The sequence below is a fragment of the Solanum dulcamara genome, chromosome 2 (genome assembly GCF_947179165.1).
Source record: "Solanum dulcamara chromosome 2, daSolDulc1.2, whole genome shotgun sequence".
Lineage (NCBI taxonomy): Eukaryota > Viridiplantae > Streptophyta > Magnoliopsida > Solanales > Solanaceae > Solanum > Solanum dulcamara.
The window spans coordinates 77,069,577-77,086,291 of NC_077238.1; the positions used below are offsets into that span (position 1 = coordinate 77,069,577).

At 35.4% G+C, this 16,715-nt stretch overlaps 2 protein-coding genes across 2 annotated transcripts; one reads left to right on the forward strand and one right to left on the reverse strand.

Moving 5' to 3' along the window:
• Positions 1–638: 638 nt before the first annotated feature.
• LOC129873362 (F-box protein At5g07610-like) lies at positions 639–1,496 on the forward strand. The gene is made up of 2 exons (XM_055948448.1): positions 639–1,132; positions 1,250–1,496. Exons 1-2 carry the CDS (start codon positions 639–641, stop codon positions 1,494–1,496), a joined length of 741 nt encoding a protein of 246 aa, XP_055804423.1.
• Positions 1,497–2,545: 1,049 nt separating this feature from the next.
• LOC129877452 (U-box domain-containing protein 35-like) lies at positions 2,546–8,311 on the reverse strand. The gene is made up of 10 exons (XM_055952957.1): positions 8,250–8,311; positions 7,180–7,412; positions 6,753–6,874; positions 6,548–6,669; positions 5,864–6,054; positions 5,184–5,626; positions 4,635–4,736; positions 3,762–4,190; positions 2,859–3,608; positions 2,546–2,728 (listed from the first exon to the last, which is right to left on the reverse strand). The coding sequence occupies exons 1-10, from the start codon at positions 8,309–8,311 to the stop codon at positions 2,546–2,548; spliced, it is 2,637 nt and encodes an 878-aa protein (XP_055808932.1).
• Positions 8,312–16,715: the final 8,404 nt, after the last annotated feature.

Consider the following 16,715-nt stretch of genomic DNA (forward strand, 5'->3'; position numbering starts at 1 on the left):
GAATTTACACCAAGAATTTCTCTCTACAAAAAAACCTCACCAAACACTCTCTTCTTCTCACAATCTCTTTCTGGATTGTATTTTGTGTGTTCATTTACAAGTGAAACATAAAACTCTATTTATAGCCTTAAAAATGTGGTTGGTGGCTGAATTTTTCATTCAACAATGGAGGATTCAAAGATGGTGGTTGATGGCTTCAACAATGGTGTGCAGCTTCTAGAATGGGTTAGAATGGGTTGGTGGACTGTTGAACATATCAAGGTACACCTCGCTGCTAATTATTATTTTAGCATAGTACTGTCTCTTAACTTGGATTCAGCTGGCAGTTATGACCTCTAACTTTACTAGTGCACAAGTAGACACTTTAACTATTCAAAACTTGAACAAATAGACACATTCGTCCTACACGACATCCTACATGGCAATATACTGAGTTTGTGAACTAAATTTGTTTGAATTTATCTATAATTTGATCGATACCTTGCGAAAAGTGATTTTTAGAGAAGAAAATTGGTTGAATTTAGCTATTTTGATGTTTTGAAAAAAAGTTCCTCTATATTGTTTTGTTGCAACTTGAAAAAGGAATGAACAAATGAATTGTGTTTTGTGCACATTAATGACTCTGCTGGAAATACAATATGGACTCTGCTGTAATCTTTATACAAACATTCAACATGTCTTATAGTGCTGAAAAAATTGAAGGTAGTGATGATCTTTTAACCAAGATTTTACTACTACTCCCTGCTAGACCTCTCTTCAGGTTCAAGCTTGTTTCCAAACGGTGGATGTCTCTCGTCTCCGATCCCCGTTTTTCTTCTCTCTGGAAGCCTGAATCTTTCCCAACTGCATTCATTCTGCAGTCGCCTTTTCTCGATTACCCTTGTTATTACCTTCCTGATAAAACAAAATCTAAGGCTTCTATTATATTCTTTGATTTTATCAAAGATGTTGTAATTTTGAATTGCTGTGGTGGTTTACTTCTTTGTCGTAAAAGGCTCTATGATAAGTACATTGTGTGTAATCCAACTACAAAGGAATTCCATACTCTTCCGAGTCCAAATGTGGAGTCACTAAACATGAGTTTGGCTTTTGATCATTCAATATCGCCTCATTACAAAGTTATAAATGTTGGGTTCCATTTCCTGATTCATAAAGAAAGTCTTTGGCATTGTCTCCCTATCGAAATATACTCTTCAGATACCAACTCCTGGAGGCGATCTCGAGCCCAGTTTCCAAAAACATTTTAAAGCTATTTAGGACATGGTAAGGGAGTTTTCTTCAATGGAGCTATCTTTTGGATCTTTAGAGGGATAAATAGCTTTTGTTATTTTGATATTGATAGGGAAATTATCCACTCTTATCAATTGCCTAAATGGCTGAACAGTATTACTGTGGATGCATCCGTGGGAATTTACATCTTGTTGGCTCTTGATTCAGTGATTCGCATCATATTAACATATTTGTATTGGGAAATGACTACTACTCTTGGAGCCTAAAGTATTGCATTGATCGACGTGAACCAACTTCATGTGCAATTCGAGAAATGATTTGTAGTTCGCCTGGACTTACTTCTCTTGAATTTACGTTTGCTGTGCTTTCTCTTATGACAAGTGAAGGGAATAATCAGCTACCAGATTTGATTCCTTACATGCCTTGCAAAGTTGAGTTTACGGTAAAAGGTAGGACATATGAGAAGTTGCCACTACCGTCAGTTGATCAATTTTTTGACAATCCATTCTGAATAGGAAGCAAATTAAACTGAGTATATAGGCCAGTAGATATATAGGGAATGTGTTTATCACTTCAGTCGGTCCATATTATTCGTAATCACTCAAAATGTAGCACTAAAGTTGGCTCCTTGGCAGCTAGGTGGTTTCTGACTGAGAGTAACACTTTGATCGTACAAGTCATTTTATACCTATTGCATAGCTCAAGTTGCTTGTTAACTTAAATGTTGTCTGGCTTCATCTGTAATCAAGCAATAATATTCTACCTTTCTTTTGAGAACTTTGCCCTCCTAGTATTACCTTCTTTGATTTTTTATTTCACAATGCCCCTTTCAGTTTTTTTTTTCCGACCCCTTTCAGTTATACTAATGAAATTCTCTCCTGGATTATACTAATGAGTTATGAGGCTCCACTTCTTGAAAGCTTAACCGCTCGATTAGTTATATTATAATGAGAAAGCTGGATTTCTCCAAGAAAGGGCACTCAAGTTGAAGCCAACTAATCACCTGGCAATGTCTAAATGTTTTGATCTTTTTTTTTCTCATTTGAATTCTTCAAATCAAGTGTTACAGTATATAGATGAAAATTTTTTCCTACTGTTTAACAGCGTTTGTTGAAGTACAACCTACATGAATAAACTTGAAAAAAAAAATCATGAAAATGAGTATCCGATCATATACATTTCTATGTCTATCATATGAACAATGCAAAATGAATGAATCTAGGGAGACTAATCTATCAACTAACCCTAGTAATTGCATGTACAAGCATAGAGATTCCTGTCTCGAAGAAGCTGAAGAATATAGCTGAAAGTTGTGTCAATGTTTCCCTGACTTCCACTCTTTGATAGCAGAGAGAAGTGTATAATTTGGAAGCAGGTGCTTATGTGGTAATGGTAAATTTGTAACTGGTGAATTATCATTGTCTGCGAGCCATGACTCTATTGCCTTCCGGTCATAAGTGTATCCATCAGCCGCAACACAGGGGTCCTTAATCACTTCCTGTAGCAGAATTTCCTTTAGTAAATGAAGCAAAGAGCAAGTAGTCGTCTTTGTATACTATGCATAATAGCATCAGGTAAATGAAGTGATTGACGCAATAAAACCTGCAGCAAATTTATCATAATTGTACCTTGAGTAGAGGGCATTTGAAGTGGCTAGGAGGTGGAGTTTGATTATATTTCAAATGTCGAGCTCTATCAGCAACCTCTTTCAATCTCTCCAAAATAGGGAGAACTTCATCTTTCAGGTCAGGTCTGTCTCTACGTCGAAGTTCAGTGCATTTTAGAGCAAGTACAGTTAATTCCTTTGTCTCTTCAAGAGGCCATTCACCTGCTTCTTGATCCAGCAACTCCACCAGTTTATCCTCTTCGGTAGCCATTTCTACCATGTGGGCTAAAGCTATGGCTCGTTTTGCAGTAAGCAACTGCAATATGACCATCCCAAAAGCATAAACATCAGATTTTGTAGAGACTAATCCTGTCCTTTGATACTCAGGATCTATATAGCAAAGTGTGCCAACTGGGCTCGTGTCTTTATATGTGGTCATTGGTGAGGAAGAGTCTGATTGAACCATTGTTGAAAGACCAACATCTCCAATTTTGCTCACCAAGTTATGATCAAGGAGTATGTTAGCTGGCTTTAAATCACGGTGTATGATCGGTTTTGGCTTCGTGTTATGAAGGAAAACAAGAGCGGAAGCAACTTCCCAAGCTATGCGAACCCTGTCAAACCATGTAAGTGGAGGTGTGTTGTTTTTCCTTGTCAACCTATCCTCCAAACTTCCATTCTCCATGTACTCGTATACTAGGCAACCGCGTTCAGAGCATGCACCGAGGAGAAATAACAAATGAGGATGATGTATTTTGCTCAATACTTCAAGCTGTGGAAATAACCAGAAAAAAGGATGTGGTTAGTTTTATTCAAAGCCAAATCCTAGCGGTAGCAGTGGAATCACAACTACAGTTGACTGAAGCTAATATGCCATGTACATTACTCAAAACTTATTTTAGTTATTCCTGGAGATTTTGCATACCTCTTGTTGAAATTGCTTAGTTCTATGAGCCTCAGCGGAATGAAGAACTTTCACTGCTGCAGGTGTATGATGCAAAGAGCACTTGTAGACCATTCCATATGATCCCATTCCTATCTTAAGATCCTCAGAGAATGATGAGCTAGCCGTCACAATCTCTTCCCACGTGAATTCCTGGTACTGATGCAAAGGTAGTACCAATGATTTCTCTAGCTTTTCTTTTGTTCTAGCCTCCCGGCTAGCAATTCTCTCTGCTGCTCTTCTTTGCTCAGCTTCTCTTTCGACACATTCCATTGCATAGTCAGCCTCCTTCTTTGCTGCTTCACATTTTAATTTTTCTTGTTCTGCCAATTCTTTCGCTTCCTCCTCTTTAAGGTTTATCTGCTTAAGTTTATTTGCTTCCTCTACTCGAAGCTTCTGAAACTCATTCAGCTGAGAGAAAAGATAGTGTAAGTAAACTTGAAAGCAATGAGAACAGGAACTCATATCATAAGTTGCCACATGAGATCATAACAATTTTATGTAATCGCATATTGCTTAAATCTATCACTAATTTACAATTAGTTTTTAGGACAATGCAACTAGAAACAAGGCAATTTTTATGTTTGTGCAAGTCTGATGCTTCCTCTTTTTACTGATTGGTGTGTTCAGTACTAACTACCATCGGCCATGACTATATTGCTATTTTTCCTGATGATGTTGACATATTTGGAAAGATAAGTATGACTAGGTAGAAAGCAGTTGCCTTCTTCGTCAATTATCCAATATGTGCATGACAGAGGTAAGAATGCTTATTGATTTCGTGCTTCTAATAAAAAGAGTAATAGCATTTTGGGGGTACTATTTTCCACAAATTCAGTTTTAAATAAAAATTACCTTCCGAGAAGCATCTATCGCCTCAGTTTGGGCTATTGCATACATTCCTTGAATATGTCTGAGCTCAATTCTCAGTTTTTCTAGATCATAATTGATGTTAACCTGCATATATGCACAGACTTTAGTAGCAATTCATGAAATTAAGGCAATTTTTATGCAACTCCCACAGCATTATATGGTACGTAGAATTTTGAGTCTTTGCATTCTTATGGAGAAGATGTTTTAGCATGAAAAAATAAAATGAAGGTAAAAACATCAAATCATGCTTAAGTTTCAAACTTGAAATCAGTGTCCCCTTGGCTGTGAATTAAGTTGAATTTCATGTTACTTCTACAGTCACAAAATTAAAAAATTAGTTAACATCTACTCAAAGTATCACTATTTGTTCCTGAATAAACTTCTCTTAGTTCCTTCTGTAAACATGAGGTTTGGTGTAAGCTTTCTACTAACTTTTAGGACTATGCATAAAACTGCGGAACCAAGAAGCTCCTCATATAAGCAAAGTGAATGTATGGCTCTGCATGTTAAATGAAAGAAAAATATGATCACCTGACTTCCAGATGAAGAATCTATTGGAACGTCTGAGGTGGAAGACTGGCTTATCGACCATTGTTGATTGTCTACTTTTGCTTTTTTGAAACTTGAAGCACGATTGTAGATATCAGTAATTCCCGAGCTACTGAAATAGCAATTTTTTTCATCCTCAGCTTCTCCAATAGAAACAGACAGAGCTCTAGGATGGATGACTTCATCAAAATTTGCTCTTTTATGCAAAGTAGTATTGCTTTTAATTGAAAGGGCTTGAAATGCTTCTCCAATGTCGATAGATGAACTTCTAGATTGGATTTTTTCGCTGAAATTTGTTCTTTTAGGGAGAAGCGTCTGGAGGGCCTGGTGTACTGGTGATTTAGCTTGATAACGTTGCGGTTGATGTGAAGGAGAGTACAAATGAGAGTATGAAGCAGGTGAAGTTGAGCAGTGGTCCGTCTTCTCTGAGAGTTAAAGAACAAGATATTACTATTGTGGCAATGAAACAAGGGGAATATTCGGTCCTGCATATACTTGTAGGTATGAATTCTTTCGTTTAAGATTCTTGTTTATGACATATATAGTAATCATCTTCAATTGCTTCTCGGTTCATCATTTGATCGCCTTGTGTGAATGTAGCTCGTTGTATCCTTTGTTAATGTCTAGGAAAATGAAGAAATATGTGAATAAGAAAGTTATACCTGCTTGTGAGCTAAAGCTGTGGCCTGTAGAATTGTTGGATGAACTACTTGTATCACTGCTATCATCTATAACGAATCTGTTGTTTTCTGTACTCGAGGAGCGCACTGATGACAGTTTTCCCTTTGACACAGCATAAACTGTGCAAAAGGTTGGAGCTGTTTCTGAGATACTTGCTGATAAGTTTCTTCCCCTGTGAATCATTCAGTAAGTTATCACATCATCGTGACAATAGTATGCTAATTGCAACAAAGAAATGTCATAATATCCGAATGGACAACCAAAAAAGTTCAATCAAGACATTGATTTTGAGTTATTGCTATGTGGAGGTCCAAAATATCAAATCTTTTGAGGTTTTTAGTACACAGGCTTGGTATAAACTTCTGGTAATCCTCAAACCGAAATTTTATGCAAGTCGGTGGCTTCTTTCATCCTCCATGGTGAGTTCAAGTGGCAAAGGTGGAGCGACTTGTGAATTAAGTCTGGTACTTAAGTGGAGAATGGTAGAGGGGCGAGCCCATTATTCCCGAGTTCCAAAGGCTATAGTTGGTCCTAAAGTTGGTCCTAGACGGATTTCTCAGTCATCAGACGAGGGAAAAAGCAGGTATGACATAGGAGGAGACAAGTTTTCTGTCATGAAATCAATTTATTCTTTTTCAAATTTTGAAGGGAAACATAATTGGTACCTTGAAAATAGGCCAGGGTTTGAGGTTCCAATAACAAGCTTGTTGATAGAACATTTAGATACTACCCCTGCAATTGCATTTATAACATCTTTTGATTCAAGTTGAACAACTCCTACTTGGACCTGCATTTAGTTAGACAAAATGAACATTCTTAACCAAGATGTAATTCCTTAAGTATTTCAGGCACGTAGGATATAACTCGAACCTGTCTCCGACTACACATTGTCTTGTAAGGAAGAAGCTTCTCACTTGCTTGCAATTCAACTTCCTTCCTGAAGGCATCCGCTACATCCTCTCTTACTTGTGCAATAGGAATCAAGTTCCCCACTAGTACAAAAATATGTAACAACTTGCAAGTTTAGACTAATTACAAGGCATGTAACAAACTACACTTTCAAGATCCAACTTCTGAACACGTGAACTCCAGAATCAGGTTAAATGCGTTAGAGGGTGTTTAATAATGAAGTTTTTACATTAGGTATGCCAGAGTATCCGAAGTAATTTATACAGGCATTGATTACTTGCCCGTTCCCTTAAGGTTTTGGATTGAATACTCAGATTCTTTCACAGCAACAATCCAGACATGTAGCAGAACTACTTTCAACATAATATGTCCTAGATCAAAAACTTACTAGGAGTTGGAACCGCGGTGATCTCAGGGCGGACATGTAGCAACATGAAATGCTTCTCTCCCTCTGGAATAAACTTCTCCAATGCCCATTTCACCACATATCTGCTATTCTTGTTCCCAGTTATGGCTATTGCAACAACTGAAGAAATCGGAGACTGCATTGTTCCTTGCCCTTCCATTTTTGATATATCACTCTCCTCCATACTCTGCCACTCCTCTTCAGTAATGAAAGTTCTGCAGCAATAACAAAAATGTAAGTTCAACTCGTGCATTAACAGAGGCGAGTTTTATGGTTCAAATGAACTCATTGCATTCAACTCGAACTATGTATCCATATTCAAAATAGAAAATCAAAATGTGCATTTGTACATATAGATGAGAAGATTATACTCGTTTCGTATTGGTTGATTATAGATCATGAATTCACGTCTACACACACATCATACATCTTTAAAATACCAAAGAACATAGGACCAGTTTCTATGGTTCAACTCGAACTATGTATTCATATTCAAAAAATTACTGAAAATGTGTATATGTACATATATATGAGAAGATAATGTTCATTATGTTACGACTGACTCTAGATCATGGATTCACATTACACACACATCATACATTCTTGAAATGACCAAGAACATTGGATGAGTTTTATGGCTCATCTCGAACTATGTATTCATATTCAAAAAACACTCATTCTATATTGATTGACTCTAGATCAGAGATTCACATCTACACACACATCATACATCCTTGAAAACGCCCAATAACATGGGATGAATTTTCATGTTTCAACTCGAATTATGTATTCATATTTAAAAAACACGTAATTATGTCCTAACTGACTCTAGATCATGGAATTACATTTACACACACATCATACATCCTTGAAAATGCCCATGAACATGGGACGATTTTTTTATGGTTCAACTCGAACTATGCATTCATATTCAAAAAACACTCATTCTATACTGATTGACTCTAGATTATGAATTCACGTCTACTTGCATAAATATACATTCTTGCAAACGCCCCAATAAAGGCACAAAAAAGGAACAAAAGAATACTAACTCTTTCCAACTTTGTGCTCTCTTGATGTATTTTGGACTTCTTATGTAGTTAAAAGTAGGCATCAGTGATATACTTTTGGACCAAGATGAAAATGAGTTTCTTTCCTTGTATCAAACTAAATAAAGAAGGAAACGTGATTAAATAGAAGTATCAAAAAGCCCTTTGACATGATCAAAACATTGACTATCTCCTATCATTTGTTGCAAAATTGAAATTAATTTTTAATAGAAGATTAGCAAACATGCATTAGCACTAACAAAAATTAGAGAATAGTAAATGTCTATAATTAGGAAATCTTGGCATATTCTTGTGATCATTGCATACTTCATGAATTCTATTTTTCTACTTTATAATTTTCAATTGCTTGTTTAAATGAAGTCTTGATCAAGAAGCTGATTAGTCATTTCATTTGTGATGGATTCACTTGTATTATTAAAATTAGTACTTATATTATTTACGCTTTTGACTAAGCAGAACAGAAATAGTTGCAGACACGTCCTATGAAGTAAAGTCTTCTAACTATACTAAAGGAATGTTACTTTGTATTTGGCTTCTTTTTTTTAAAAAGCGGACACTTAAACTGGTTAGGATATTCCATTTAGATATTTGAACTAAACGACGTTGTTCAATTGTGCATGTCAACTCCTGATGAAGTGTTCCAATTAATTTTGGAGAAAAAATATTGTGTGTTTTCATTCGTCTTTTAGATAGCTAAGTTAATCACATAAAATATGTCATCTTTTTTAATTGAATATTTTTATAGCTATGATTTCACCTACGATAATCATATAATAAACGATGTGTGAATTGTAATTGATTGTGACTTGTGAAACCTGTAATAATCAATTTAATACAAAGCAACATTACAAAATATAATCCATGTAGCATGAATTTGAGGAGGGTTTTATTCAATTGCAAAAATAAGACTTTGGTGGTACAATCTCTTTTTAAAAAATACATATTATAGGAATATCCAGTATCTCCTAGGAATATGGAAGTTGACTCACACCAAGTCCAAGTTTTTTCTTCCTCTTGAGATTAAATTAATATAGCTAATTTCATACAAAAAAAAAATTAAAAAAAAAACAAATAATACATGTTTGGCAGCTTTTACTCTAATCTAGAACGCAATAACACCACAAAAATGTTGAACAAAGTAATTGGATAAAAAATATATATAATTATTGTTTGATCAGCTTATATGCATATCTCGATTAATTTTATAAATATTTATTATTTCTTATAAAAACACATATCAGTAATTTAATCCATCAATACTTGAACCAATAAAAAGAAATTACGTGATAATTAATTTCTAAGATCAATAGAAAAAAGATTGCATTAAACAAAAATACATCCTCTGTCCCTTAATAAATTAGGGGATATACAGAACATGAGAGCCAAACATCTTATATTTTCATTCAATTTCAGTTGGTCAATGTTTGAGAATTATAAAATTATACATTTACAAACTGCTTAAAACTACATTAAAGTAATATACATCACTAATATTTAGAAACTAAGGGTGTGTGTCGTACGAAGGAACATATTTTTCATTAAAATATTTTCTTAAAAATAAGTAATTTTTCTACTTATTTTCTTGTGTTTGATAATATAAATAAGCAGAAAATATTATCCTAAATATATTTATAAATTTAGGCAAACACTATAGGGGTGGGGTATGTAGGGGTGGTTGGAGTCGGGGCTATGTCTGTGGGTGTGGAGGTGGGGTGTTTTGGAGGATAGGGAGGAGACAATTAGTCGGAGTACCACCTATTTTATCTATTTTTATTAGGTAAGTGATTTTTCTTCTTTTTACTAGATTTATTTTCCTAAAAAAAGATTTTGTTCAACCAAATATTTTTTTAAAATAGAAATATTTATGTACCAAACACAATACCCTGAGTAGAAATATAAATATTGAAATAAGATGGTAGACAATCAAGCAAGCAAGCATTATTCCTCAATTCTTTATATTATAAGAATTATGCTTTTGAACTGCCAGTAATTTTATTTTATTGCTTAGTTTTTGAATAAATTCAAGTTAATAGTTGGTTAGCTAGTTTTTTCTATTTACTAGTAATTAGTTTATTAAGACATTTTGGAGAGATATTCTAGGCTAGTTTACCATTATCTTTTTACTGTTTTTGTTCTTATAAATATAGAGTTCAAGAAAGTAAAATAAAATAATTATCTTTGGCCTCATTGCAGAATTTTTCTCTCAAAGTCTTTCTCTATTATTTTCTTAAGTTCTTTATTGAAAAAACAACAATTGATATCTAGAGTTTTTTTCTTGAGGGACCTATGAGTGGAAAAATGGATTCCGAAAATAGTTTTTCACGAATGGCTCCTCCTATTTTTGATGATGAGAACTATCAACTATGGGCTGCGAGAATGGAAGTCTACTTGGAGGCTCTTGATCTTTGGGAAGCCGTGGAAGAGGATTATGAAGTTAAGTCGCTGCCTAATAATCCAATCGTGGCCCAAATCAAGAGTCACAAGAAAAAAAAATCATTAAGTCCAAGGCAAAAGCAACTTTATTTGTTGTTATTTCAACAACTATTTTTACGAGAATTATGACTCTCGCATCACCAAAATAAATTTGGGACTATCTGAAGAAAGAATATGCTGGAGATGAAAGAATACGGTGAATGAAGGTATTAAATTTAATAAGGGAATTCGAATTGCAGAGAATGAAAGAGTCAGAAATGGTCAAGGAATACTTTGACAGATTGTTTGGTATTGTTAACAAGGTAAGATTGCTAGGCACATAATTTAAAGATTCAAGAATTGTTGAAAAAATTCTTGTAATGGTGCCTGAAAGATATGAAGCATGTATAACTACTTTGGAAAATACACAAGATCTGTCCAGAATTACCTTAGCAGAATTGTTAAATTCTTTGCAGGCACAGGAACAAAAGAGGCTTATGAGACAAGATGGCATGGCTGAAGAAGCACTAGCAGCCAACCACAAAACTCAAAGCAAGGACAAATTCTTAAAAAATTACCCACCTTGTCAACACTGTGGCAGAAATGGACATCCTCCATATAAGTGTTGGAAGAGAACAGATGCACAGTGCAAGATCTGCAAACAACTTGGTCATGAAACTGTAATTTGCAAAATTAAATTTCAAAAAGATGAAGCAGTTGCCCAAGTCACCACTGAAGAAGAAGAAGACTACTTATTTGTGGCAACGTACTTTTCAACCAAAAAATCTGTTTTTTGGATGATTGATAGTGGTTGTACAAACCAAATGACATATGACAGAAATCTTTTTAAAGAGTTTGTGTCTATGAAAAATAAGAAAGTCAGAATTGGAAATGGTGACCATATTCATGCAAAAGGGAAAGGGTGTGTTGCAATCAATTCAAGTTCAGTTACAAAAATAATTGAAAATGTTCTTTATGTGCCTAATATTGATAAAAGTTTATTGAGTGTTGGTCAGTTAATGGAAAAAAAATTAAATTATTATTTGGGGACAAATAATGTCGGATCTTTAATTCTACTAAGCAAGAGATTTTACAAGTTGAAATGAGAGATAAAAGCTTCTCATTTAATCCAACAGAAGATACACACAAGTCTTGCAAGACAAAAGATGAATTGACAGATTTGTTCATGAGGTCAATTCAAGCCAAGTCTAGAATCTGTAACTTCTCAAGTAAGGAGGACTGTTAGACTTATGCTTTTAAACTGCAATAATTTTATTTTACTGCTTAGTTTTTGAATAAATCCAAGTTAATAGTTGGTTAGCTAGTTTTTTCTATTTAATAATAATTAGTTTATTAAGATATTTTGCAAAGATATTCTAGGCTAGTTTGCCATTATCTTTTTACTGTTTTTGTTTTTATAAATGTAGAGTTCAAGAAAGTAAAATAAAATAATTCTCTTTGGCCTCATTGCAGTATTTTTCTCTCAAAGTCTTTGTCTGTTATTTTCTTACGTTCTTTATTGAAAAACCAACAATAACCAATATCGGTTGTGATTTAGTGGTGGAATTGCTCCATTTTTAACAAGAGGCCTCGGGTTTGAGCTTTGGGTATGAAGAAAATCTTGTTGGGGATACCACCTCGGATGGGCCTTAGCGCCCTGCAATGCGCAATCCGAATTTAGTCGGAACTTCAATGCAGACTCCAGACATCAGGTGAAAACCAAAAAACTCTTTATATTGTAACTGGGGTCATTTGATATAAAGTCTTTTATTTAGAGAAATCAATATAGTTAGAATTATTTTTACACTTATTGCAACTTTCTTCTTCATCCAGGTTTGGGAATATGGCTACACTTTGTGGAAATTTCATAGTCATATTTACAACTTAATTAAGTACAATTGTAAATGCATGTCCTGTTAAAATCTCAGTCCATAACTTACTCATCATGTAATTAATATGAATCAGTTAATTGTTTATAGGAATAAGTGAGTACTCCCTCCATCTTATTTTATGTGGCATTTTTTTACTTGGTCCGGTGTTTACGGAAAAAAAGAAAGATTTTTAAAATTTGTTGTCTAAAATAATCTGTAGATATTTATGTTGCTGAGATTCATTTTATTAAGAGTAAAAGGGGAATTTTAAAGTTAAATTATTTTTCATTATAGAAAGATGATATTCTTTTTGGGACAAACTGGAAAAAAAAGAATGACACATAAAATGAAAAAGAGGGGGTAATATTTATTTCAATGAATCATATATATGTTCGATCAATGTATACAAAATAGGCAGCCTACAAAATATAAATGTGCATATGCATTCTGATGCTGGTTTTAAGTACGTCCAATCACAAACTACACGAACGTCTCCAGTCATACTTTAGTATCACATCATAGACCTTCACCCCAATTCTATCTTTTTTATTATCCCTTTTGTTATGAAAAATTATCCATTACATCGATGCACAAAAAAAGAGAATGAACCAATAATCCCTCACCAAAGGTTGTGGGGGATGAATATGATTTCTCCCCCCTTAATTATATATATAGATCTCGAATACGAGCTCTGAAAATGGTAAAATTCTTGAGAAAGTAATTTCCTTTTTAATGAGTAAGTGACACGAATATTAATCGGAACGATAAAACAAACATCGAATGAGATAATCGAAAGAATATACTAACCAATAGTCTAAGGCTGACATATTGATTTTTTAATTTGTATCACATATGGTACTAGATGTGTGTTTTCACTCTGGGTATATGGACATTACTGGTGTACATTCTCCTGTTTTAAATGAAGTTATAGCTATAAGTTATTGCTTCAACAAGCTATCTAGCTATAAGAAATACTGATAGGTCAAAAAAAATCATATTTGTCTTTGTAGGGTTGTAACGTTTTACGTTTTCAATAGCAGCTTCTTACTTTATTTTTTTTCTAAATAAGTCATCAAAATTATTGTTGTAATATTTAGTGATGTCTTGTGGCACTACTCTCTTTCATGGACATTCAAGAAGAAGCAAAGTGCACAAATAATTGATTTTGGAACTATCATTTAAGTCATACTCACTGATAGAATATTTGAGTCCACCACATGAGTTAGGGGAACCAGGTCCCGTGACACAATCAGTTAACAGAATGCTCAAATTAAGTGCAAAAGGTAAAATGACACACAATGTTTACGTGAAAATCTCCTTGCGAGGAAGGAAAAACCAAGACCTGACCCTTAGGATTTAGCTACCAAACTTTACCAAGGTGCAAGAACAAAGTAAACTATTACAACCTATTGTACCTAGTTACTAACCCTCTTCACCCCTTTGCTTGCAACATCACTATTACAAGCCTCAAGCCCAAGCAATGTCACTATTGTCCACTACACCATTGCCTCTCAATGATGTAGACTTTTCAAACACACTTCAAAACTAACTCTAGTAATAAAGTCACAGTAAAATAATACATCAGCAAATAATCAAGATTCCTTTATACATCAACTGATTTTATAATATTACACATAAGACTCAAAACTACGATAAAGCTAAAACGAAGAGTATCTTGAGCAGCTCTATTAGGTCCCGTGAAACTTTTTTTGAAGTTTTTCTTTTCTTGAGAGAGCACCAACATACGTTCTTGATTGTTAATTCTTGGAGAGAAAACTGACTAACTTTATAGTACAAGGTTTTAGTATATTCGTTGGAGATCCACTACCTAAGATGCATTTGTTTGCTTTAAGTATGCTATCTTAGCTGGTTCTACCAACCACAGTAGAAAATGGCAGCTTTACAACTGGCTAGTATGCAACTTGACTTGCTCATGGGACCAAGTCGACCAAGTCCGTGTATCATGTCATATAGTTTGTTGATCATCAAAATTAAATAATATTTTCCCTCTTTTTGATGATGACAAACTATGCAAGCCAACAAATGTTCCCCCTATCAACAATATCTTCCCTTGCGTTTGTTTCCCTCTATTCTACTTAGATTGGTCTAGCAGAAAAACACAGAAACTTCCCATCCTAAGTCAGTCACACACCTTCCCTCTTTTGGAATCATAAAAAAGGAACATAGTAAACCAAACTAGTACAGTCTACAAGCATGTAAATCCATGGCCACTAGGGCAACACTGAACATGAGTAGGATCAGTAGAAAGACAAGAATCAGGCAGTAGAACAAACCATCAACAAGTTCATATTAAATGTAACACCCCTCAAATTTTCCCTAAGATTCGGGCCTTCTTTGTGCACGTGTGGGGCCCATTGTATTTATTTCGAAGTACGTGCTTGAGTTAAAATGAGTCCCTGAGGAGTTTAAGAGCGTTGGAAGTGATGTGGGTCATTGAGGACCCCTAGGACCGAGCTAAGTCCAAAAGATCCGTCGTGGCTAAGTTTAGGACGAGTTCACATAAGGGTCGACTATCAATGACCCTATCGTTTGAACGACTTCAATCCGGGTGGCCCACGACCTATCAAATTAAAGGTCGTCGAGTCTTCTTTCCAACACCACCAAGAACGTAGATTTTAGAGTTCGAGGCCAAAAGATATGACGATCCGAAGACAAACTAGCACGACAGGGATTTCATTTTGTCCTGGGTTACCACTGCTGGGGAGATGGCCCTGGCGCCGTAAGGGAGCGACGCGCCACTATCGCACCAGGAACATGCCTCAGTAGTTTGGTCCCTGGTGCGACGCGCCACTAAAAGTGTGCAGGGTTTTTGGGGCCAAATTCCCAAAATTTGGAACAATAGGCTTGGCGCTGTAAGGGCGCGATGCGCCACTATCGCGCCAGGAACATGCCTCAGTAGTTTGGTCTCTGGCGCGGCGCGCCACTAAAAGTTGTGCAGGTTTTAGGCGAAATTGGCCTTGGCGCTGTAAGGGCGCGACGCGCCACTATCGTGCCAAGGGCGTTTTAGCCTATTTTCAGAACATTTTGAGGAGGGGCAATTTGGGAACTTACCCAATTATATATATGTAGCCCTTGGCCTTTTGGGAACTCATTTTGGCAGCCCTCACTCTCTCTCTAAAAAGCCCTAAGAGCTCCTCTCCCTTCTCTCTACTCTTCTTCTCCATTTCCAACAAAGGAGTCCAAGAAGCTTCAAGATTAGAGTCCTCCATTAAAGACCCAACCTCAAGGTTTTCTTCAAGTCTTCACTAAGGTATGTAAGGCTAACCAAAACATGGGTTGAGTCCACCCATGTGCCCTATTCTTGTTATAAGGTTAGATATCCATGAAAATAGAGTTTCTTTGTATGGTACATGTTTGAATGAGTATTGTTCCCATTTCATTTAATTATTGATGTGTTAATGTTGTTGAGCTAAGAGGTTCCTAAAATGAGCCCTTATATGAGTATGAGATGATGAAGGAATGAGTTGATAAATATGTTTGTTGGTCTTATTAATTATGTAGATTTGATAGAGTATACTATCTTCTTAAGCATGTTGCCTATTATAAGAATGTTGATTTGAAGTCTTGAAGATGTGATGAGTCATAAAGATTTTTCTCAAATGGATGGAGGTAATGATTGATTTTATATCTAGATGATGTGTATATATGCATTTTAACACTTCCTTGAAGATATGATTGAGATTGAGCATTTGAGATTGAGACTTGATTGTGATAGAGTTGATGAGTTGACAAGGTTGTAATGAAACTTGTCGATGTGATTTGATTGAATTGATTGGATGGAGTTTTATGAGCATTGAGTCTTGGAAGGAGTATCGAGCACCGAATTGGGCAAGAGTATAGTCCATACTCGAACCCAATAACTGCGTCGCCATACGTAGGAGGGATAGAACCGTTAAAGTCGGATGCTTCCCCAAGAGATTTGTCCTGACATTATAGGACTTGGTTGGATTGGATCCATGATTTGATGACTCATTCATGCCCTGGCAAGGTATGAGCGGACGCGGCAACAACGTCGGTTTGTTGTACTTTCACTGGCTCATAAGTGATGGTTGTCGGTTAAGAGAAACTCCCAAATAGGTGTTGATAGTACTCTGAGTCGGATTGAGTTGATTGTGTATGATTGGTCCCGTCTAAATCATATCCT